At 35.2% G+C, this 24,575-nt stretch overlaps 1 protein-coding gene across 1 annotated transcript; it reads right to left on the reverse strand.

Moving 5' to 3' along the window:
* Window positions 1-363: 363 nt before the first annotated feature.
* LOC147070738 (uncharacterized) lies at window positions 364-20,852 on the reverse strand. Its single transcript, XM_085948930.1, has 16 exons — window positions 20,636-20,852; window positions 20,166-20,263; window positions 19,624-19,802; window positions 18,089-18,247; window positions 16,220-16,353; window positions 14,980-15,152; window positions 14,177-14,364; window positions 13,221-13,332; window positions 11,629-11,880; window positions 10,768-10,827; window positions 9,380-9,580; window positions 8,207-8,282; window positions 4,985-5,063; window positions 4,197-4,302; window positions 3,987-4,073; window positions 364-2,339 (listed from the first exon to the last, which is right to left on the reverse strand). Exons 1-16 carry the CDS (start codon window positions 20,732-20,734, stop codon window positions 1,565-1,567), a joined length of 2,778 nt encoding a protein of 925 aa, XP_085805056.1. The 5' UTR covers window positions 20,735-20,852; the 3' UTR covers window positions 364-1,564.
* Window positions 20,853-24,575: the final 3,723 nt, after the last annotated feature.

Raw genomic sequence — 24,575 nt, forward strand, 5'->3', positions numbered from 1 at the left:
GATACTGTATTATACCAACTTAAGAAAGTTAGAATAAAAATAATAAAAAATACGTAAATATACATCACCGTTTCCCAATTGAGCTGTCAACTGAGACTGAAAGAAACAACTGAACTGATCGTCTAAATACACTGCCGTTTCAAAACTGAACAGACAGACCAAAACGGAAAGCTACACCGAACGGACAACGGAACTGACGTCTAAAAGGATCTTAATGACCGTGACCACACTGGCAACCTCATTAAATTTTACGATAATTATCATGAAGTCTAACGAGGTTGCCAGCAACTTGTAGCCTGTGTGGGACACAGCATAAGAGAGTGTCTCAGTTGTCAAATAAGCTCCAAATCTGTTTTTTTTTTTATCAACAATTAAAGGGATCCAAGTTTAATTTCATTACACTAAACTTTTTTTTAAAAGAAAATATATTTCATTATCAAAGTTGAACAGGGGGTAAAGAAATGGTAGATAAAGTAAATTAATTAAATCATTTTTCTCTCCCTTACATCTTGTGACTCTTTTCATAAACTACTAATCAAAGGGTTAGTTCAAATATATGTCAGGTTGAATTAGAGTCATTATACACAAAACCCCGTAACTTGCAACAGAACTTAGTGCTGTAAAAATATTGTACGTCCAAATACGGTATTTGAGAAAATATTCTGTGATTTAAATCAAATTATACAAAATTGGACAAACAATATCTGCGCACTGACCCATTTCAATAAAATATACCGTGTCCGGAAACTTGTACGTATGCAGTTCGCCGTATCACACTTCACAGTGAAATTTTGTATACGAAATATATGGCCGTATATTAAAGACCGTCCAACATCTTTGGGTCGTGTAGTACTGACATAAAATTTATGTCTAAATAAAACACGGTTCTTGTTGGTTTACACTTTACAGGAAGCCAGCAGCAAATAAATTTTGAAAATAGCCGATATACTGAATTATTTGTTAGGTTAGGTTAGGTTTTCATTCGAATTGATGTATTTTGACAAAATCAGCTACGAAAATTGAATTAATGTTCATATTGAATCTAATAAAATTGGAGACCGTATAGTATAAGGTCACCCTCTTTCCGATAAGAAAGCTCACAGCGAACTGTGGCACGGTAAAATGTTTTACGTACAATTTACATGTAATCAAAAATACAGGGTCACTATTTGCGAGAAACACATTCTACGCATATGTCATTAAGATAAATTTAATGTACAAAGATTTCCTAATAGAATATTATTTAATAATTGTATGTAATATAAACATTGCCCTTAATATTAGATCTAGTAAAACATAACATACAAAAATTGAGTATCATAAACTATGATATAAAAACAGTGAGTAACCGAAGATCTAAATATTTTGGGTTTTAAAAACACTATCGGCATGTACAAATCGATTGATAAGCGACACCTCAAAATCTGAACTCTGCAGAAGTATCAATTGATTAAATCGCTCCCCCGGAAAGCCATGTGTTGGAGTCTCGCATTGGTTCAGGATTTTATTAACACACTATCGGTATGTATAAATCGAGGTTTTTATAAATTATGCAAACATAAAATCAATAATCAACCAATCGTTTGAAAGGTTTAGCGGAAGAGCTTGTTCCTGGACCCTGCGAATCCGAATTACCGTCCCTACGACGCTGGTCTCCACTTTGACTATTATCTCTCTTGTACTTATCCTGTGAATCGTTACTATCACCGTATTTCCTGTTGTCCTGATACTTATTATCGTAATTTCTATTCCCAATATTGTTATTAAAACCCCTGTCTCTGTTGTCAATGGAGTATCGGCTATTCGTATACGAACCCCTATTATTATTGTTATTGTAACCCGAATTTCTGTTATAATAACTTGAATCACGATTATTTCCAAATCTATTATCATTAAAACGAGGGTCCATATTGTCTCTGTAATTTCGATTGGAATCGGATCTATAATTCGAATTATCATTATAACCTTGACTGAAATTGTTCCTGTTGCCATCGTCACTCCTTCCTCTGGGTGCGAACTCCGTATTTTTATTCACATCATTAGGGTATCTGGTATTGGTGAATGAGCCCCTAGTGTCCGGCGGATTGGCAGGATTGAACGAGTTCCGAATAACAAATGGCGGAGGTCTGTTGTATCGGTTGGCGTCGCTGAATCGTTGCGTGTCAGCGTCTCTCGGGCTGGTTCTCTCTGCTTGGTTTGCGTTGCCTTTGGATTGGTCGGGGGATTGCTCCCATGGGGACGTCTTGGATTTATCTGTTCTCTGCTGGGATCCGCCGCCTTCTTGCTGAGTTGCCGTGTCTCCGCTGTTCATTTCAGGAGGTAACGGCGGAGATCTACTCCTGTGGAAGACAAATTTTATATTATATTTTTGGTTTTTGTCCTACGAAAAGGAGTCCAGTGGGTCTATTCTATAAACAAGGCGGCTATCGATGGCCAAAGTGGTAAATAATATCATTTTATCATATTTATGTATTGAGGCGGTTAATTGTTCAATAAGTTAACCGTCACAACTGTCAATCTCGCTCTAAAAGTTAACACCGTCAAGAGAGGGCGTGTTAAACGATAGCACTTTTTAACAGTTTAGACCAGGCGTTCACATTTGTCAGAGGGACAATTTTGAAATCAAAAATATTTGGCGGGCTGCCCTTTTTGTAAATATTTTGTTTTTTAAAAACATAAGGCAAAAATATTATAAATTATTTCATTGTGTAAACTTATATTTTTAACTAAATATACTTACATTATTATTACTCTTATTAACATACTAAAAAATAAAATTTATTTTTTCACCATGTGATTTATGCAATTGTTTGTTTGAAACTAAATTCTGCAATCTAAGCTCAAATTTTGTGGTGTGAATATATGCAAAACAGATGCTATATGGTTTGTCTATTAATTTTGATTTATTAATGCTCATTGTAGAAAATGTTTTTTGACAAATATAGGTACTTCCAAATAAAGAAGACATTTGATGAGCATGTTTAACTATATTTGGATATAATATGTAACTCAAGTGGAAAGTCCTTTGTAGAATTCAATTAAATTCTTATAACGATAAGATACATCCGCATACACAAATATCAAAGTGTCTGATCATTCATTCTTGCCAGAGGATATTTAATTTTAAATGTAATTTTTAATATTCAAGATTTAGCATAAATCTCGCGGGACACATCAAAAAGTCACGCGGGACACACTTTGTGAAGCCCTGATTTAGATGGTTACTTATTGTAACAATTAACTGCCTCAATATATAAATATAATAAACTACCGTCGATAGCTGCCATGTGTATAGAATAGCTTCGCATAGAGTCTATATGATGAGTTTACATTCAAACCCTTCTCTAGGAATATAGATTTGATGTTTGTAATTATGTCGAATGTAGGTACAGTAAAACCTCGTTAATACGAATTCCACGGGTCCGAAAATCGAAAAAAAATTCGAATATTAATAAAATATTATAATAAATATTGAAATTTATTTTTTTCATTAATATCGTTTACGATTAGCGCTGTGCTGTCCCGGTTCTGTGTGTTAATGGGTCATAAAATTAAAATTTAAATAATAATAAAATTAAAATAAGTGATTTATGATGTTTTAAGAAAAGTCTGTCATAATTTTCAATGACTGGCTCATGAAATAGTGTACTTTATTACGATTTATTGAATATTTTTATATGCCAGGCCACTGAAATAATTTTGAATTACGAAATTCGAATTAAAGGTTATGGTTTTATATTAAAATAATGTTCAAGGGACTTTTTTTTCGCGAAAATTTCAAATTTTGAATTATTAACGAGGTTTTACTGTATCAAATACCTACATATTGAATATTTTGTCTAAATTCAACTCCTAAGCTTTTAGGACGACCTCCCCTTTCTAGTTTTTGTCTACGACCCAAATACGGATGAAACCTAGGCTTATTTGGCATTTATAATGAAAATTGGTTTCATTTAATAACTGCACCCTGCTTGGAGCATACATACCTGTTATTTCTTGGAGAATGTGACGATGAGCTGTCTCTGTCGGCAGAACTTTCAGAAGCCCTGCGTTGGTGCCTCATTTCCCGTTGCCTGAAAATAGTCAAATATTCAAAATCACCAAAATACATTTTGGTCACTCCAAATTAAAAAGGTGACAAGTTTTTTAATTAAGTTTATTTGATCAGAAATGGAAGAGTGAAAGTAAACAAATACCTTCTCCTGAGTCTGATGGCCAGTTCTCTCATCTCGTCGTCTCTCTCTTGCAAAAGTTGCTGCTCTCTTTCGACACGTTCAGCTTCCGCTTTCTTGTCAGCCCGCACTGGAAATGTAAGATAATAATAATTTAACTATGAATAGTGTTTACTCACACTTGACAATGTTTCCAAAGTAAACAAAACAAGTGTTATATCGACTGCCTCGTGGAATAACTCTTTTTTTGGCCATATCCCTCTTATTTGGAGCATATGGACACCATGCAGCGTGGCGTCTCTAAGCCTACAAGAATCCCTATCACGCTTGCCAGTTGGTGTGTTATTCCATGAGGCAGTCAATATAATGAACTTTTATTATACCGGACGTCTTATAACTTAGCCCTCGTCCACATGGCGCGTGTCTTGCCACGAGTGAATGTGTACACCTCAATGAGGTCACCTGTACCTCGACCGCGCATGACAGTCGTTACGATGCGAGTGCTTGTGGACGGCTCAATGAAGTTATATGTACCTGGAATGGACGCGAGTCAAAACGAGCCATGTGGACAGGGCCTTTATCCAATTTCAAAAATATAGAGTTAAAATTACAATATGAATTTTCTACTGCCATCAATCATAAGAATATGACAATCCGGGTGGTTTTAGGTAGCCCTGTGACAAGTCTACGAGCAACTTGGCGAGCTCACAGGCAACAAAATCAAGATTTGTAGACTTTTATGGTGACCTATAAGAGGCATCACGCGGAAAGAAGGAGATGTATCAAACTAATAAGTTTTGTTATAAACTCACGTTGCCTTGATAATTGGGCCTGCATTTTCTTTCGGAGACGCTCTTTTATGGACAGTTTCTCTTGCGCAGACTTGGACAGCTGAAAACAGAGATAAATTAGAAGAGAGAAAAGCATAAGATAAATAGAAAAGTGACTAACACAGAGTGACATCATCTAAAACTAGGAGACCATCTAAAACCTTTTTGTTACCAATGAAAAACTGATCCGATGATAACTCAGTTATCTTGATTATCTGACCAAATAGTTAAGTGGTAAAGAAAAAATAAAATAGAATTGTTGTTCTATTGCCAAAGATAAACTTATTATTTTGACATAGAATACGTCTTTGAATTCGGTGCCATTCTGAGGTTAGGGTGTTACGAAACTGGTAGTATTCTTCAACAGTTATAGCTAAGCAAGAAGTCGGTGAATAACGATAAGTGTTATTCCACTGTAAAGCCAAAGGTCCAGAGTTATCAAGAGGATACAGCAGGCGTGCGCGCGAATGCGAATAACAGGGCACATAGGGAGAGGGTGTAAGATAAGCCCGAATTGCATCAGTCTGTCAATTTCAGTCGCCCGTAATGCAAAAACTACAGGTACTAAACGCGACATTTGTGAAGATCAGTTACAATAGCTAAAAGTTGTATCCGTGAGAATTGTCAAAAACGGTAACTACGTCGGCACATATTATGGAACGTATATTATATACAATTAAAATAAAAAAATGTTTGTATGCCCTTAGCATTATTATATAGTGGCGAAGGGTGCAGGAGGCTGTTAAGATCCGACATAAATATGGGATAGTTCACACTTTGATAACAAACAACCAAATAAGGAATTATCCCATAATAATATATTATATTATGTAGGATAGTTCTTGGTTTGATACCAAACAAAGCAAGAACTATCCTACACATATATGGGATAATTCCATGTATGATACCAAATGACTAATATTATATAATTGTATATTAATTAGATTTCAAAAATTAATAAGTCCTCATATTATGACCAAATTATAAATAATTTTTAAAATCGCATAAATGCATTTATTTTTTTAAATGTTTACTTCAATTATTATCTTATTTAAAATGATGCAAATAAATATTGATATGTCCAATTTTATTCTGTTTATATGTATTTTAATAAAGGGTTAAAAGGCCATATCGTTCTAATTTGAAAATATATTAATTATGAAGGAAAAATCAAGAAAGTTATGTAAAAACCAACCAACACACAAAAAAACGTCGTTGAACACAATATTGCATTGCGGACTTATCGATTTTTGAAAATAGGCACTGAATATATTCATTTTAAATTATTACATTTACAAAAAAAAAAAACTCTATAATGCTACTACGTATGTTATAATGATTATCGACCATATAACTTGTGATTAAAAGTACTTACTGGATACGTACATAGAGAGAATTAATTGTTTAGATATTTGTGGGCTGACCGTCGTGCCACGTATGGCTCTGGGCTATGTTGAATGTGAAAATAAAACTACAGAACACATTGTGACCGCTCCTAAAGTTATGATTATATTGAGATGCAAGTTGCGTACTATCATATGACGTCACTGAAAGCTGCCTGTACGGGAAAAAAGTTTGTAATGTCGTTTTTCTTGGTGTTTATAATGTTATCAGACTGATGCTCCCATACCGTAGCACATTTTGAACCTTTAAACGAACATTGTTAGTTAGCAGAATCTGCCGAAATCACCAGAACAATGAGGTCACCTCACACGTACCACACTGCATCGACACCCGCATGACTCTTTTATCATTTTCTAAATGCCTACACATTTTTGAATCATGTCAAAATAGTGTTTTTTGTTTTTAGTGGTTGGCACTATGTATTTTCTATAAGAATGTTGTCTATTATCTATGGTCTGCGGGTTGGGTTCCGTTCAAAGTATTATTGAATTTACAGAGACTTGTTACTAGATTACTCCGTCATTGAATATACAGAGATCGTGTTCGTTCAAAATATTCTGCAAAATGACAAAACCATAGACTAAATTTGTCGCCGTGACAGTACGCGACATACATCTCAATATAATCACAACTTAAATGTCGTTTGACGACCGGATAATGTAAATGTGAATATTGAATGACCAACGTGAGCGTATTTGACATAGTGTTGTCATTGAAAAATGCATGAGTTATACTCTATCCTCGTTATGTGCATTTATTTGATTAAGCCATTGACAAAACGGCATGACTATGTTGATAAGTCTAAAAACACCAATTCCCAGGGCAGCTTTTGGTACGTTTGGCTTTCTGTGGTAAATCAGATTATATGTTTTTGGATGATTTTAAACGTGTCCGGAAACTTGTATTTATGCAGTTCGCCGTATCACACTTCACCGTGAAATGTTGTATGGGAAATATATGGCCATATAATTAATGACAGTCCAACCTCTCCGGGTCGTATAGTACTGACATAAAATTCATGTCTAAATAAAACACGGTTCTTGTCGGTTTACACTTTACAGGAAGCCAGTAGCAAACAAATTTTGAAAATAATATATTGGATTATTTGTTAGGTTTTCATTCTTGAATTTTGCCAAAATTGAATTAATGTTCCATATTGAATTTATTAAAATTGGGGACCGTGTAGTATACGGTCATCTCTTTCCGATAAGAAAGCTTATGGCGAACTGTGCTACGGTGAAATGTTTTACGTAGAATTTAGATGTAACGAATTTTAAATTCTCAACAAACTAAAATTTAAAAACATTTCTGATTTACCACAGAATACCAACCTTACAAAAAGCCGCTGAGAATTGACGTTTTTAGACTTATCAACATATTCACGCCATAGACGGATATTAACTGTATATTTATAATAATTCAATAATTTATAATGTACAGTTTTAATGTTTCTGTTTTAAGTCATGTTAAAAATCGACATTGTCATGCTAAGTATCGTGTAACGTAACTAAGACAGGTTAACTTAACGACTACATCTGTCCATACGGCCCTATGCTTCGTTCAGCTATTGAATAGAAATATTCAACAATGTCCGGCTAAGTGATTAGTTACGGTTTATAGCGGCGGTGCAAGGCGGTAACCGCACCACAGAATTGCTCGAGGGCATAAGGATTTTTAACTGTAGCAAATAGAAGGAGTCGTTAAATGTTATTTATTATTGCAAATGGAGGTAAATTGAGATAAGTGTCTGATAGAGATAAACTGGTGTGAGGGAGGTCCAATGCAATGATTCTTACTGACTTTGGATGCTGCTCCAGAATTATGGACTAGATTCGAGACTTGGCTGGTTTTACTGCCAGCCAAAGTGTCATTTGTTCTGAAACAGAAAGAAAAAACAAAATACATACAGTAAAACCTCGTTAATACAAATTCCACAGGACCGAAAATCGAAAAAAAATTCGAATTATGAAATGAAATTATGAAGAGAAAAATATTAAAATTATTATTTTTTAAATTTCATCAGTATCGTTTACGATCATAGATGTGCCTACCAAATTTCCAGTTCCTTGTGTGTTAATAGGTCATAAAATGTCAGGATTAATTTTATTACCTTCTTAAAATAAGTAATTTATGATGTTTTACGAAAAGTCTGTCACAATTTTCAATGAGTGGCACATGAAATAGTGTACTTTATTACGATTTATTGAATATTTTTATATGCCAGGACTCTAAAATAATTTTGAATTACGAAATTCGAATGAAAGGTATGGTTTTATATGAAAATAATGTTCAAGGGACTTTTTTTTTCGCGAAAATTTCTAATTACGGCGAATTTCAAAATATCCGTGTTCTTATTAACGAGGTTCTACTGTATCAGACAACAGTACAGACCTACAACTTATCTAAAGATTGGATGGGGAGTCACTGTCAAAAACTACCCATTCAAGACTCGCAACTGGACAGAATCTGACATTCGAATGATGTTTGCAAAATGGCGTCCATATGGTAGTTCGTAATTCCATTGTTGACAGTTCTTTAGATAAGTTTGTAGGACTGTACGATTATTCTAAAATCAGGGTTTCAAACTCTTATTTTTTTCCGTTTTGGTTTTCGTTTCAGTACAAGTAAAAAGAATAATGAACTATTTCTCTTATTCAACGAATAAGACACAGGATATCAGAATGTAACATTCTATGTACAGAATAAACATAATTTGAAAACATCTCATGCATATACAGACCAGAAAAATTCATTTTGTAGAAAAAATACGACACCCGACAAGACTTGAACCTGTATCTGCTGGATTCGCGCCAGAATACTTTACCAATTAAGCTACGGGAATCTTATAGAATCTCGACAATTTTAATTAGCACTTGTTACATGAAATGCTTTTTGAAACCCTGCAATTTTTCGCTTACAAGTGTAGCTTACTCTCAACGAAACTAATATAAAATTAGACATAATGAAACAAACTTGTCTGTGCCGTTGGATTGGCCGTCACTGGAATCAATGGAAAGCTCGCTGGAGGACGATCGACATCCCTCCCTTTTGCGTCCGTAGTATTTTGGAATGCGGTCTGAAGTTGAATTCTGATTGTTGCCGCTGGTACCGACACCTGACTCTTTATTTCCGCTGTTGTTGCCAGCCGTGTGAGAATACTTTCTCTTCCTGCCACTAAAAAGAAAAATAAATAAATTATATTTTCTACATAACTAATATTGCAGATCTGTATGAGTAAAATGGTTTACGAGGACGCTTTCATTATTCTGATGCGGTGTCCATTGGTGGACATTACTGTCAAGAGTTACACGGTAACACTTCCATTTTTTTTATTGATTCAATTTAACACGGAAGCAATTCCATACACAAGGCGGCTATCTAACATAATTGATAATTCATAACATGGCGAAAATTTAAGTTAGTATGCGTGTCATGTGAAATACGTCTCTTATTTGCGAAACTCGGTTAAATTCGGGTATGCTCGTGCAAGTGTATCTATGGTTTCTCCACCCGAACCCCGAAATTTTGTATTGAAACGTCAAACATGTATTGAACATATCAACATAACCTACAATTTTATTAGCCATGTCATTACAATAAGTTTTAAAAAAAAATTATGTTACTACTCGCCACTCGATATTTGACAGCTAGCGGGGGAACTATAAATTAAGGCAGCGGCCGTGACATGTGATGTAGATTATTTTTCAAAATGGTCACATCTCGCATCTCGATTTTCAATATGACGTACTCTATCTCGCTCTAAAAATTAACACAGCCAAGAGAGGGGGTGTTAAAAGATAGCACTCTTGACAGTTAACTTCTTGTGATAATTAACTGCCTGAAACATAAAGTGATATGTTAGAATAGCCTCATTGAAGCTGCAGGTGTTTCGAGAATAAAATTTTGCGAAAGACCTTTGACTCAATCTCTAAGCCGGCTCTCATATTTAAACTCGCCTCGTCTGCCGCACAGCCATAAATCTTCCAAGAACACCGATCCGGTGTTGCATATTATGACCGCGCACATCTACCTAGCGACAGTCGCACGTAACCCTCGAAACATATAGACATTTGGAGCTCCATTTGGCAATGTGTGTTTTGTGAATAAAGATAACGTCATATCGACGTATTCGACACGTTGCAAACGGGTGAGTTCAGATGTGAGAACTGGCTATGGATGGTATCTGATGACGTTGCTACAATCGTAACCTTAAACCCAACACATAATGGGCTGGTCACCTGACATGTATGGATGGTAAAACAACGACAAAGCATCTCACATTTTAATGGTCAAGAAGGAAAATAGAGTTCGGAATATAGATAGATAAAAAAATTATGTGGGTACTGTAAAATATGCATCACCTGCTGGCGGAAGAATATTGAGAGTCCATACTCCTTGACCGATACGATGAACGAGATGAACTGGAAAAGGAAACAATATTTATTTATTTAATTAAAATTATACATAATATGAAGAAAAAATAGTTTCTTTAGTTATAGGTTATCTATCTTCCTTATTGACGGATAAAATTTTAAGTATTATGCAGGGAGCCAAGATTATACTAAAGTGTGCCGTATTTCTACCATTAGAGCACTTGATAGCATTTCTGGAACTATATTAAATTTGTGTAGTAAAATTGGTCATGTCCGGAAACTTGTACGTATGCGTTTGCCGTATCACACTTCACTGTGAAATGTTGTATCGGAAATATATGGCCGTATTTTAAAGTAAATAGGTACTGATAGTACTGACATAAAATTCATGTCTATATAAAATATGGTTCTTGTCAGTTTACACTTTACAGGAAGCCAGCAGCAAATTTTTTTTGAAAATAGCCGATATACTGGATTATTTGTTAGGTTAGGTTAGGTTTTCATTCTTGAATTCATGACAGTTGCCTCGCATCTCGTATCACGAATTTTTATAAGCCGCAACTAAAATTCCCCCCATGAAGAAAACTAGAACTCTTGCTGAGAAACTCAAAATAATTTAAGACGTAGATTTTTTTTTTTTTATATATACCGCATTTATCGTTTATTTTTAGGGTCCCTTGAAAATCGTAGAATCGGGGTTTCACTGTATTATATAAATATGTATTCTAGATTTTAAAAAATCAAGGTCTTCTGATATACAGAACATGCATACAAATATACAAAGCACAAATCCATTTAAAAGCTGTACATTATTATGATGGTGATAGGGTAAAAAGTATGATTAAATACCTTGATCCACTTCTCCTCGAGCGTTTACTGGACATAGACCTCCGTCGTCTGTCTTTGGCGGCGGTGAACGATCTGCCTCTGGATCTGGAGCGAGATCTTGACCGACTGTCGGCCGACCTGGACCTCCAAGAGCGGGACCTTCTCCTGGATCGGGGAGCTGCGGGCCGGGTAGACGGACGGGCGCCGCCTCTGCTTGGAGGAGATCGCTGCCGCTGGTGCGGAGACCAGTCCGAACGCCTGGGGCTTGGTGACCTGTGTGGATAACAGAAATGTATACAATTAGGTTTATAAACAATAGATATGTGATTGTATGGATTTAATTAAATTATTTACAATCAAAACTACAATTAAATTTAGTATGATGTCATCATTAAGATGAGATCCAGCTGCAACCCCAAATATATACTGTCACACCGCCGAATGGTCCCCATTTAGGGATGTCTCCTCTGGAGGTCTAGAGGGGCCGGAACCATTTTCGAGCTGACTCATAGTAATGGTCGATTACAAGGAAAAAAATGCGTCGGTAATTAATTAAATAGTGTATTATTAAGTCAATTTCCATATTATTTTAATACGCCATAAAAAAAAAACAGTGTGAGTACTTATGTGCGCACGTTAGAAGTTATACTTCTTTGGCGTAACAAAACAAAAACAAAACTTGTGATAAACTAGATTCTTTGACTAGCTCTTATTTATCTATATAAGAAAAAGGACTGCTTATTGGAACGCCGTTGGTTTATTTCTATACACTTTAACTTATATTACTAAATTATATAATGGTTTCTCGTTGTTTTTATTTTTAAAGTACCAAATGTCAATCTGACGTTTAATCGTTTGTTTACGTAAGGAATTGCAAATGGCCGATAATAATAAATTCGCTGCTTAGGCAACGGAACAGTTCTAAGCTATAATACTATACTGTATAATCGTCACGATTGCAGTATCATACTGTGGCGTAGAGGTAGTGCGTTCGGCTGATAACACTCCAAAAATACACTCCGATCTGATTTCCCGAAGAGGAAATCGCTTGCACTATAAAAGCGCTTCTCGCTGAAAGCGTTATCGAAAGCAAAAGTTTAGGCGGCAGACACTTCTAGACATCCAAACTATAAAGTGTCAAACTCGTCCTCCGCAAAAATTAGAAAAATTGTATAAAAATGTAGCTGTAAAAAGTCAAATAAAAATAGCCGTTTTCAACCATTTCGAGGTGTTTATTTGTTCACTCCCAAGTCCCAAATGACAGATGATAACTGGCAAAAATCAGCATACTGAGCGAAGAAAGAGAACGCATCTTGACTTGACGGGAGATGACACTACTAATAAAAACTTTGTCGCAGTGAGCCCTGAGACTATAAGATCGCACTACAAAATATGTGCCACCATACTGGTTCTGCCGTCAACTCTTGGTCAACGCATGGTTCATGCGCATTAGCAGTCAGTCTTTGACCATTGTCATTAAGTCAGGTCTGGCAATAATAGAAATTATTCTTTTTTGTGTCACTGTTGAAACAGGTTCAAAACGACAAATGTTTCGTGTAAATTGATATAAGTCTCTGGTCATTGTGAATATTGACATAGATTGATATGCTTACCGCTTAGTACGTCGCCTGCTTCCATCTCTGACAACAGTCGCATAAGTTTTCTCTTTGGAAGTGGCGTTCATCCTCGCTTTATCAGCATATGACGCTTTCGCCACAGGTTTATCTAAAAAAAATGTATATTATTACAATCAATAAACATCAGACTGTCGTCTCTGGTATCGTATTGGAAAAACCAATATGGGGGGGCACATGGACGCATTTACCATAGGGCCGAAGGGGCTATAGCCCAATGCCCTCATTTTGGTAGGGGTCTCGGAGCCGGAAATTAAACCAATTTTATATGGAGATAATGCAAAACTTATCTATCTCAATATCCTGAATATTTAATTCTAGGGATTAGGCTAGTGGACGAGTTTGTATAATTTTATGAAACAATTCAATAGGACGTCGAAAAGTAAAATAACACACGAATGTGCAAATTTATTTAACATATTCGCGGACATGACGTCTATAGACTTGTGAGATGTGATATGACAGGACGTCCATTGACTAATTTAATTACATAGTAGTTTTTATTACGTAATAAGTGTTTTAGGTACATGTCGGTTTACAGGAAGCCAGGCAGGAACTGTGCCAATTTTCATAGGCGATTTTGGCAAAATTCAAGAATGAAAACCTAAGCTAACCTAACCTAACAAATAATCCGGTACATCGGCTATTTTCAAAATTTGTTTGCCGCTGGCTTCCTATAAACCGCCTAGAACCGTGTTTTATTTAGACATGAATTTTATTTCAGTACTATACGACCCAAAGAGGTTGGACTGTCTTTAATATATGACCATATATTTCTAATACAACATTTCACGGTGAAGTGTGATACGGCAAACTGCATACATACAAATTTCAAGACACGGTGATATACCATATACATGGAAACTGAAAAGCGATTACTGCGGATAGGAACAGGTGGAGAGTTGTCGATGATGAAACTGATTATTTTTAAATACCTGTATCAATAGCTGCTTCATCTTCCCCTCCGAAGCTAGTGATGAAAGTGATTGAATTGGAGAATGTCTCCACAGGAGAGACGGAGCGAGTGGGCGACATAGATGGAGAGTGCCTTCTCTTACCTAGAGGCGACGCCTGAGCGGCGTAGTGGGGCGGACTCACGACTCGTAGTGCTAGCTTCTTGTCTCTGTAGATCAAAAATGATGCAATCATTATTTACTGATAACTACATAGTTACCACAGGGTACTTAACATCTGCGGACAGCAGAGCCGGTCCAAATTTTTCTTTCTTCTTTAAGCACTACGGTGTATGGTTGCAGCATCAATCCCGTGCGGCTCCATCTCGGGACGGAATGAGCACTTAAAATCACTTCTTTCAAACACATTTATAGCGTCATGGAAGGCGGCCGTGCATATCCACGGCTATACATACATGACGGGTGGTGGTGAGAACCAAGGTAGAAGATAACTACATAGTGTACAATAATAGTGGTATAATTATAACCAAGAAGAGAGTAAACGAAAGTATCATAACACAAAAGGCAAAGACTTGAAATTATTGATTGATTGAGAAGAGTGGAGGAGACAGAAAGGAGAAGCCTTCTGCTGGCAGTGGATCGAGAGTCACTAAGATGATAATATTATCGTAACATTCGGTGGAGATTTATATACTCACAGACGTTGTTACCAATTAAATATATAGTTACAAACTTAAACACCAAGTGACAGCGCATTCCAATTAACATGGTGATTAAATCATACCATTCAATGCTTGGTCAGTGAAACAAGCAATCATTATAACCTGTGTGCTCTTCTTTCCCTGCGGCTTTTCCTCCCGGAGAATAATGCTTTCTCCTTTTCTTCTCGGAGTAATTGCTTCTGATTCTCTGCGTCTTGCGCGTCGCCCGTCAGGAAAGAGAACAAGTCCGTTCCTTGCATGCCGAAATTGGCGCCGCAAGTATTCATAGCGTGAGCCTGCAATAATGATTTCACACTTAGAAAAATATTAAAAATGTGTAAAATTAAAGAAAGGTTTAAATTCTTGAGTTTTTCAAATTTTTTCAGACTACCGGCCTTTTAGAGCAGCGGTCCCCAACCTTTTGGACCTCGCGGACCAGTAAACTCAAAATCTTGAATCCCACGAACCACTATCACGTATTTTTTCACTTATTAAAAATTCGATATGTCAATATAATGACAAAAGAATTATAATAAATAAACTTATTAACACAGATATTCATTACGAAAAATGGAAAAAAAAAACATTTGAAATTTCATTTTATTTAAAAAGAATCAATACAATTATTAAATTAATATGAAATTTACGTCAACATAGAGGTGTATAAAAGATTAATTACAGGTAACAGAAACATAACCAGTGTAAACAATGTTGCTGCTTGTTTGAAACAAGCTGTTGGATTCTTGGTTCCAATGACGTTATTGCAACATGGAGAGTCAAGAATTACAAAATAATAATATCAGTGTGTCGATATTTGCATTTTATTTTTATCCCAAACAGCAAACTTTATTAAATTTATTTCTTCTTTAACACATTGAATATGGACTGACGAAGTAATAATGCTAAAATTGCAAAAAAAAATATAAGTATATTCTAAAACTTTTTAATAAATACAAAAATTGTAAATATATTCAAATTACTCAGCGAACCACCAAAATTCTCTCACGGACCACCGGTCCGTGTGTGATTAATTTATTACCACTTGTGAAGTGTTCTATACTTCCGAGGCATACAAGAGCGTGACGAAAAACGTGCACCTTGCAGTGCTCTATATACATAAAGGCAAAATGGTCGATCTGTTAAAAGTGGCAAGTGATTGTATAGAATTTATTTGTTGGATATTTTTGACATTATGACTGATTTATTATGGTTTTTTAGTGTTGTGACATAATCTGAACATGTCTAGGTGCCCAAGGAGTCGTACTCATAGTAATTAACAGGTCCGCAGTGAATGAGTTGACTCATGGACCTGTTAATTACTATTTAATTACCACATTGTTAAGAGAATGGAAGTGATAATTACCTGAGCCGGCTCGACTTTGTTGACATCGATACTAAGATCAACGTCAATCATTTCCAAATCAGATTCCTCGTCAGAATCATCCTTGTCTTCATCCGTCGGTGCAGCTGCTTTGGTGGAACTCGTACTCGCCACATCTAAAAAAAGTATTAGAATCAAAGTGTGAGTGTGAGTGAATCAAAGTGAGGGAGCCAAATCCATGAACTTGTACGCCTAATGTGTATGTGAATTGACCATTTATCTTTTGACAGATAAAATTAGTAAAGTAGGCCGGATAACAGTTCGTTCAGACAATCCACGTATCCTCGTATTATGCCAATCACACGGATTCAGCAACTTTATGATATGCATAAAAATAATATAATTAACCATTTGAATCTGAAGGTGAATTTAAAATTTGTTTGAAATGGTGCAGTTTTGGACAGATGTGGCTGAAAATCGTTTGAAGTTTACTGTCAAACAAGAACTTCTTGCCCACGTGTCAAAACTGTGAATTTCAGCGTAGCCATTCGCATTTCCGTTTTCAAATGAGGAACGCCTGCAAATTTATCATATAATTATATGCTTTCATGGTGTACGGATCTGTCAATTTACGTAATTTGAAGCTTTTTATAATAAAAATATGTTTAAAACGAGTGATGTTACAATTATTATTACTAAATTATTGGTTTATTGCGAAGAAGAAAAGGAGTAACACCTAAAAGGAGCGCCTATACATATGCCTCCTAGCACATGTTGCCGCTATGACAGGTACGTCAATAGAAGTCTTTTACATGAGACCACAGAAATTTCCTGTTATCGCCGATTTCTCGTTGTCGGACAATACTACAAATGAATCTGTTATGTGACATGACTAGCAGCCTTATTTGAACATATTTGTCTATGAGTCCTTTCCTCAGCTTCACTTTCATATTATATTTATGATCCTGAGTAAGCATTTCTTCATCGCTTTTGAATTTGATACTGTAAACCAGTCTTTCTCAAAGTGGGCGATAACGCCCCCTTGTGGGCGCTGAAGGTTTTCAGAGGGGCAGTAGAAGGCTCAAAGAAAATAAGGGGGCGTTAAGGAAATCTAGAGGGGCGACAGCAGACAAATTCTATCTATAAAAATCCGACGGAATCTAGAGACAACACCATTTGAGATGCGTTTAACTACTCGAATGCTTGGAGTCCCGTATAGACGGTTAAATTAGAGTCGCTTATGCATGTAATAATGAGGATGCAGCTTTAGGTTTCATGTACTTAGTTCATGGTTAAGTTACCTAACTAAATAAAATTGTCTGTGATTTCCGATATTTTTTTTCATACAAAAATTTTTGGTCGATCGCAGCGATCCCATCCCTATCTGAAATTCTTCAGATGCAATTTTAGGCTTGAATGCTTGGAGACCCGTATAGACGAAAAAACTAGAGTCACTTGCACATGCACTAGTCTCGTTCCCGCTTTTTATTTCATGAATCTGGCATCTTCGGAAGTTGACCAAAATGACATTTTGGTTGAAGTTAAGGTTTTAGTTAAAAAATATGGGGGGCACTAGATTTTTTTAAAATCTCTAAGTGGGCGGTGGTCGAAATAAGTTTGAGAACCTGTGCTGTAAACTATATAGTACTACCCATAAGGTATACATATTTGAATGCCGACTTCTTTTTGTTTTGGTGCTGTCTTCTATCGAGGGTTGGTAGTAGTAGCTAGCTTACAGCACATCTCCATAAATTGGGCCAGTCGTATCACATCCCCAACACCTTTGATATTGAGCCACTTACGAAGGTTGCATAGCTAACATGATGGCAATAAACTTCACATAGGAATATATTTAAGTACTAGCATGCCTTTAATTTTAAAAATAACGAATCAAGGATAAAAATAAATTACCTGGGGTGTTGGAAGAATGTCCTGATTCGTCATAATTGTAACCGATAGCGGCACCGCTGCCCTTCTTTTCGCCTTGCCTCTCTTTCTGGAGCTCCTTTTCGTCGAGGGTCACTCCAAATTGCTCCTCAACCGAGAGCTGATGAAGGAATTTTTCCTCGCCTATTCAAAATATAAAATTTAGATACTGGGTACAATAAAGAAATTCAGTTAATTTTATCTATAATAAACAATAGAATTATAATTCATCACAAAGTGAGTACAGACCTACAAACTTATCTAAAGAATGGATGGAGAAGCCACTGTCGAAAACTACCCAATCAAGACTCGCAACTGGACAGAATCTGACATTTGAATGACGTTTTCAAAATAATGTCCATATAGTAGTTCGTAGTTCCATTTTTGACCGTTCTTTATATAAGTTTGTAGGACTGTAAGACATTTGCTCTAAAATGGAGCATATGGCCATGATGCATTCAGTTCAATGATTCGGTATATAATGATTTTACGAGAAGTCTTTGAGAAGAATATTACGTAAAATATTTGGACCCTCACTACAAAAATCCAGAATAAAGATGAACCATAAGAACCCAGTCGAATGGCAAACCATTAGTGTCGCTGAGAATGTGATGCCAAACGACAGGACACCGTAGGTAACCAGGTGGGTACCTCGACGGAAGCGACCTCTAGGCAGACTGCAAAAAGGTTGGTCGACTGTTTGAATAGCAGCTGGTAACACTTCTGTAAGAGGCCGAATCCCATCCTCAGATATAGCGATAAAAAAGGAAGACTGATTTCTAAGTCGGATTTTTGTAAATCTAAAATCGTCAGCAGTAGAATGAATATGCTTATTTTGTTTTAACTGTTATACAAAGCGTAATGATTGATCGTGCCCGGAAACTTGTACGTATGCAGTTCGCCGTATCACACTGCACCGTGAAATGTTGTATCGGAAATATATAGCCGTATATTAAAAACCATCAAACAAGAGTTTACTTGTAGGTAACTCACGTGGCGAACGTAGTGCATATCGGACTTGTGTGTGGCCGTTTCGGGTTTTAGAAGTGACATACCGCTATAATCGGCGACCTTTGGCTCTGCAAGAAGTATTATTAAAATAACTTGATATTTTTGTACTTTTTATTTACGATTTGTACCTATAGCTAATAATAAGCATATTGCTTGCGATAATAAAAGTAAAATAAAAGAACATCTTGTTTTATTTACCTACTATTTTTATGTTTTATCTGAAGTCATCATTAATTGCTATTATTAAAATAACTTAATATTGAATTGGTATTGACAATATCTATGTTTATTTTCAATTTAGACTTATTTTTGGCTTTAAAAAATTAACCGATTCACTGCGGAGCCTTTAATTACTTTTCAATTACCACATTTAAATAACATGCTAATTATAGCTAATGGCCCCCTATCAGGACACAACAGCTGTGGTGTTCGCTCATCACTTACCAACCAACTGTGCCACGGTGAAATGTTTTACGTACAATTTACATGTAACCATGATTGATACATACCAATACCAAGGAAGATATTCTGAGCGAGTATTCTGTAACGCTCGTAATTACAATTCCTCTCTTCGTAGCTAAGCTCATCGGCAGTCAGGTCTGGAGTTTTGATGTCGGGAATGTAGTCTAAATGGGCTCGCACGTCGAATCTGTCAATGACGCTTTCATGATCACCTTGCCATGGCATCCTATAATGGAAATAGGTGTTTGAACCAGTTAGTCCACCTTCACCGCCTTACTTTGGTTACACAGCAGTGACTCACTTGGGGACAGCGCACAGACTGACTTGATGAGTTGAATGAGAATTCATGTATTGTCCTTCCAATTTATACAAATGCAGTAGGTACATAAATTACAAGATATTGTTGCGTTTAACAAATCAAAACAGACCCTACTGATCTAGGTAGTTATGATTGAGGAAATGCTAACCATATTATCGCTCTATTGTTTTGTTTTGACAACAAAACATACATAATATTAAAGTGTGTCACTCATTTGATGATGCATGATTGCTACAAACTAAATATGTTATAATTTACAGCTTATCTTACATTATAGCAGCACTATCTCCAGCGGCAGCAATAGCTGGATCCAAATGTATTTTACACGGTCTTCCGTGTAGCTGCAAAAATTGAGTGGGATCCGCTTTCTAAAAATAAACATTCAAAACTCAACAACCGTTAACCTCATTATTTAAAACACTCAAACCCAAAAGAGATGAATACATTTAACACTGTTCCATGTCAAAACAGCAAATTCTGCGGTAATTACAGGAATATTCAACAGTAAAAACAACAATAATCTTTTAGCTTCTTGTAATTTATGAGGAAACGTCAAACGCATTTTTAATTTATATTAGACCGCGTTTTGTTGATAGCTTCAATCATTAATAGCGCATTTGTTTAATGAATTGTCGAATTTACATTTAAAAGAACTAAATAACGAATTACGTTATAAATACAGTTGTATTAGAAACTTTAAAACACTGCCTCGTCCGACTTGGTAAAATATAAAAACTGACAATTTTCTCATAGAAATCTCGCCGCCTCTCCGCTCTCCTGCGATAATCCACTATCATTCCCCTAATGAGCTTTTCTTGCTTTTTAGCTTCGTGCCACATCTTGGAAGTATTTATAATTATCCTACAATACTATGCATAAAATATAAATGATTAAAATTTCTAGTTTTTAGCAAGTTCCAAGATCAACTCGTTGACATTTTCCTATTAAATGAAAATGGCGGTGGTGGTGTTGCCAAGTGACGCGTTTAAATAATTAATGTGCCCATCGTTTAAATATAAAATCATTCCTTGAGAATAATTTATTATTTTAATCTATTTTTTTTAAATTTTATATCAAAGCCATAGAATTTGTCAAATTATTTTTAAAATGTCAGTTTAAAAAATAATGGTGTATCCAGTTCTAAAATTTTAGATAGGCACACAATAATATGCGCAATTTAATATTTTATAAAAAACTAGTGGCGTCCCTAGGCTAAATTTAATGCCACCCATATTCAAACTGAAAATGTCGTCACCTACCATAGTAATCTTAAATATAATAACTACACAGGATGTCACTCACCAAACCTCTGTGAACTTACTTTTGAATTAGGTACCTATTATTTGAAATTCGGTTTGCATATTCATACCGAACCGAAAAAAATCGTTTTTTTCGGTTAGGCAGTGATGTCCCGTGGGGGTAAGCAGATTGAGCGTCGGTTGGGAGCGGCAGTTACTCGAAGGGCGGCAAATTGAGGAAAATCATTTGGTATATAATATAAAAATAGCTAAAATGGTACAATTCGGTTATGAGGAATACAGCGGAAAACACATTTTGAAAATACCCAATATACTGGATTATTTATTAGGTTGGGTTAGTTTAGGTTAACCTAACAAATAATCCAGTATATTGGCTATTTTCAAAATGTGTTTGCCGCTGTATTCCTCATAACCGAACTGTACCGCTAAAATTATTTTATTTACCTGTTGTACAATAATAGTATAGTCAAAATTGTGTGAAAATAATGTGTACTCGTGTATCTATTGCTAAATGGTACAAACCAAATGGGTCAGAAGTATCAACCAAAAATGGAACCTCAGACACTTGTGAATTCTTTTCTTCAGCTTTTCATATCTAAATTTAATTATGTATGTTTTATTGATAAGTACCTATATCTTGTTAGTAATGTATCCATACAACACATTTCTTAGATATTAGTGTCATGAAAGCATGATAAAAAATACTGTATAAAAAATGGGGCGGCAATTTGTCTCGGAATGTCACTGCGGTGGGGTACATGTTCAAACACCCGCATTAACATGATCTTACTCCCTACTTCTTATCTGGAGAATAAGATGGGAGAGCCACTGTCGAAAACTACCCAATCACCCAATCTCGTAACTGGCAAAATCTGACATTCGAATGACGTTTTTCAATATGGCGTCCTATGGTAGTTCGTAGTTCCATTATTTGCTATTCTCCAGATAAGTTTGTAGGTCTGTAGCTTAACCACTGGGAAAGAAAAATGCCAATAGAAATGGTGTATTTCAAAAAAATACTACCTGATATAATTAATTGATAAACCTAAAAAATCTTAACACCACTGCACATGGATGTACTGAAATATGACTATATTCTAAAACATTAGATCGAAAGGCTTAAAAGAATACTATTTTATGCAAAGACATTGCATGGTGCACAGTCTAATCTCTTTGATTTTATGTAATAATAATTACAAGATAAAAAAAACTTTTTATATACGTTTTTAAATTTTATGTTGAATTATTATGCTCAATATGCTCAAACTTGTACTTGATATGAAGTAAATAAAAAACAAACAATATAGAATACTGAAATGTCATTTTGATTTCCATAGTAATGCACGTATATATTAACAATTTAGTTCCTAAGACCACCATCTTAGCAACCAATAATAGTCTTTTACTTTTTACAGATTTTTCTGATATAACTTTCCATACAAAACAGAATTAACTGAAAATGAATTCAATTCTGCTTAAAGATGGCTAAAATTATTAAAAGAATGCATTGGCATCGTGTTCTGATATATTCTGAAAGTTTCAAATGTCAAGCTACTCGGGAAGTTAGTTAAAAAACGATTGCAACATTTGTACTGGACAAACAACCACCGGACAAACAAGAATACGAGCTAATAAAAATGTTGTAAAAATACTTTATGCAGTCTTCAAATTTAATGTTTAAAATAAACATAAATGATAATAAGGCTTCGAAATTATATAAATAGATTATCTACAACGTTTAAGGAATGTCCAGGCTAATGCTCTGAAAATACCATAAAATCTCCATTTTGACCCATGTGGGCCCCTAATGAAAAGCTTTATGTGCCCAAACAGGCCCCATTTTTGCTAATCTTATTTTCTCGGCCTGCGGTGTTTTTAATGCATTCATCAGTGCTGCCCTTAAGTAGACTTAGAATGCAGTATTCCTTAATTTTTTGTTTCATATTTTCTGAAAATTTGTTAGGTAGGTACCTACCTACTTACCTATTTTATTATTTATGTACAGCTATCTTAATTAGACAAATACTCAAAAAATCTTAAATTGACATAGGTACATACCATATAGGTACCGAGAATTTGAGAATCTCCATGAAATCTACTCTCAAACAGTGGTAGTTTTAGGTATGTGGAGGGCTGTGGCGCTGTCGGTTTTGGAGGCACACTTCTGAAATTTTAGCCTGTGTGATCAACCACCATAACAATATGTTTTAAACTGAGATGTCAATACTTTCTAATTAAGAGACCGCATTGTCTAATTCATGAAAGTTCTCGTTCCTCTATTATGTGCCACCCCCGTGCAACACATGGCTTGCCTACCCCCACGGGACGTCACTGAAGCTCATCACCCACAATTAAATTATCATTTGATTTAATGGTAAAGGTAAATTGAGTAAAGAAAACAACATAGACAAAAAAAAATATATCATGTTTCACACTTTTATTGTAAACATAAAACAGTAAACATTAGACCATTAATTTGTTTATGGTCCAACCTGAACATCTGAAGCCATGATCCGAGATGATGGTTAGCCTTTACACTAAATTTAAATTATAATATGCTGCTTATACAAACAACGATCTGGGATGATGGACATTATGTGGACAAGCAGGATAGTGAAGATTGCCACATTGGACCATCATCACACATTCAGAAGTTTGGACCAGACCGTAGATAGAATCCCTTAAAATAAACTATAAATAGCATCTGACTGCTCTTTTATAAAAACAGAGTACTGACTATGCATTAAACTGCCTACCCATTTTACCATTCAAGATGCGCAGTTTTAAAACATACATAATATTAGGTAGAGGTGAATTTAATATTTAAGACGGTCAATAACACCAACATAATTTTTGTTATCCGATAGAATTTGCTTTATATGGCTACCCATTGGCCAATATAAATAGTCAGTATTATAAGTTATTTTAATTACATTTTATTGTATAATACCTATAATCTTTTAGTTTAAACTATTATTTTTGAGCACAAAAAGCTACACAAAACCGTCTTATTAATTTGTACTGAGTCTAATATTATGTAATCATATAAATTATGCATTAATAATTATTATTGTATGGTTGCTCTACAGCTGGCTATATTAATTATTGTGTTAATAATTTTAATCCTAATAATATTTCAAATAGATACCACAGATAAAATAACACAGAAAATATAATTTATATTGTCTAAAATCACATTATTTTTTATACTAACTATGTAGGTAGCAGTGGTGAATACTCCATACTCGGCTATTATTTATTTTAAAGTCTACCTTCTTATGAAAAATAATTTTTAATTGCATATTAACGTATTTAAATAATAACTTGATTATTTTATATTCTACAAAAATAATTTTATTTTCATTACTAATGTATGATTATAAATATATACAGAACCATCTGCAAAGATTAAAAAATGCAA

Source organism: Rhyacophila brunnea, unplaced genomic scaffold (assembly GCF_057557595.1).
Source record: "Rhyacophila brunnea isolate RB1 unplaced genomic scaffold, BYU_Rbru_1.0 scaffold_21, whole genome shotgun sequence".
NCBI lineage: Eukaryota > Metazoa > Arthropoda > Insecta > Trichoptera > Rhyacophilidae > Rhyacophila > Rhyacophila brunnea.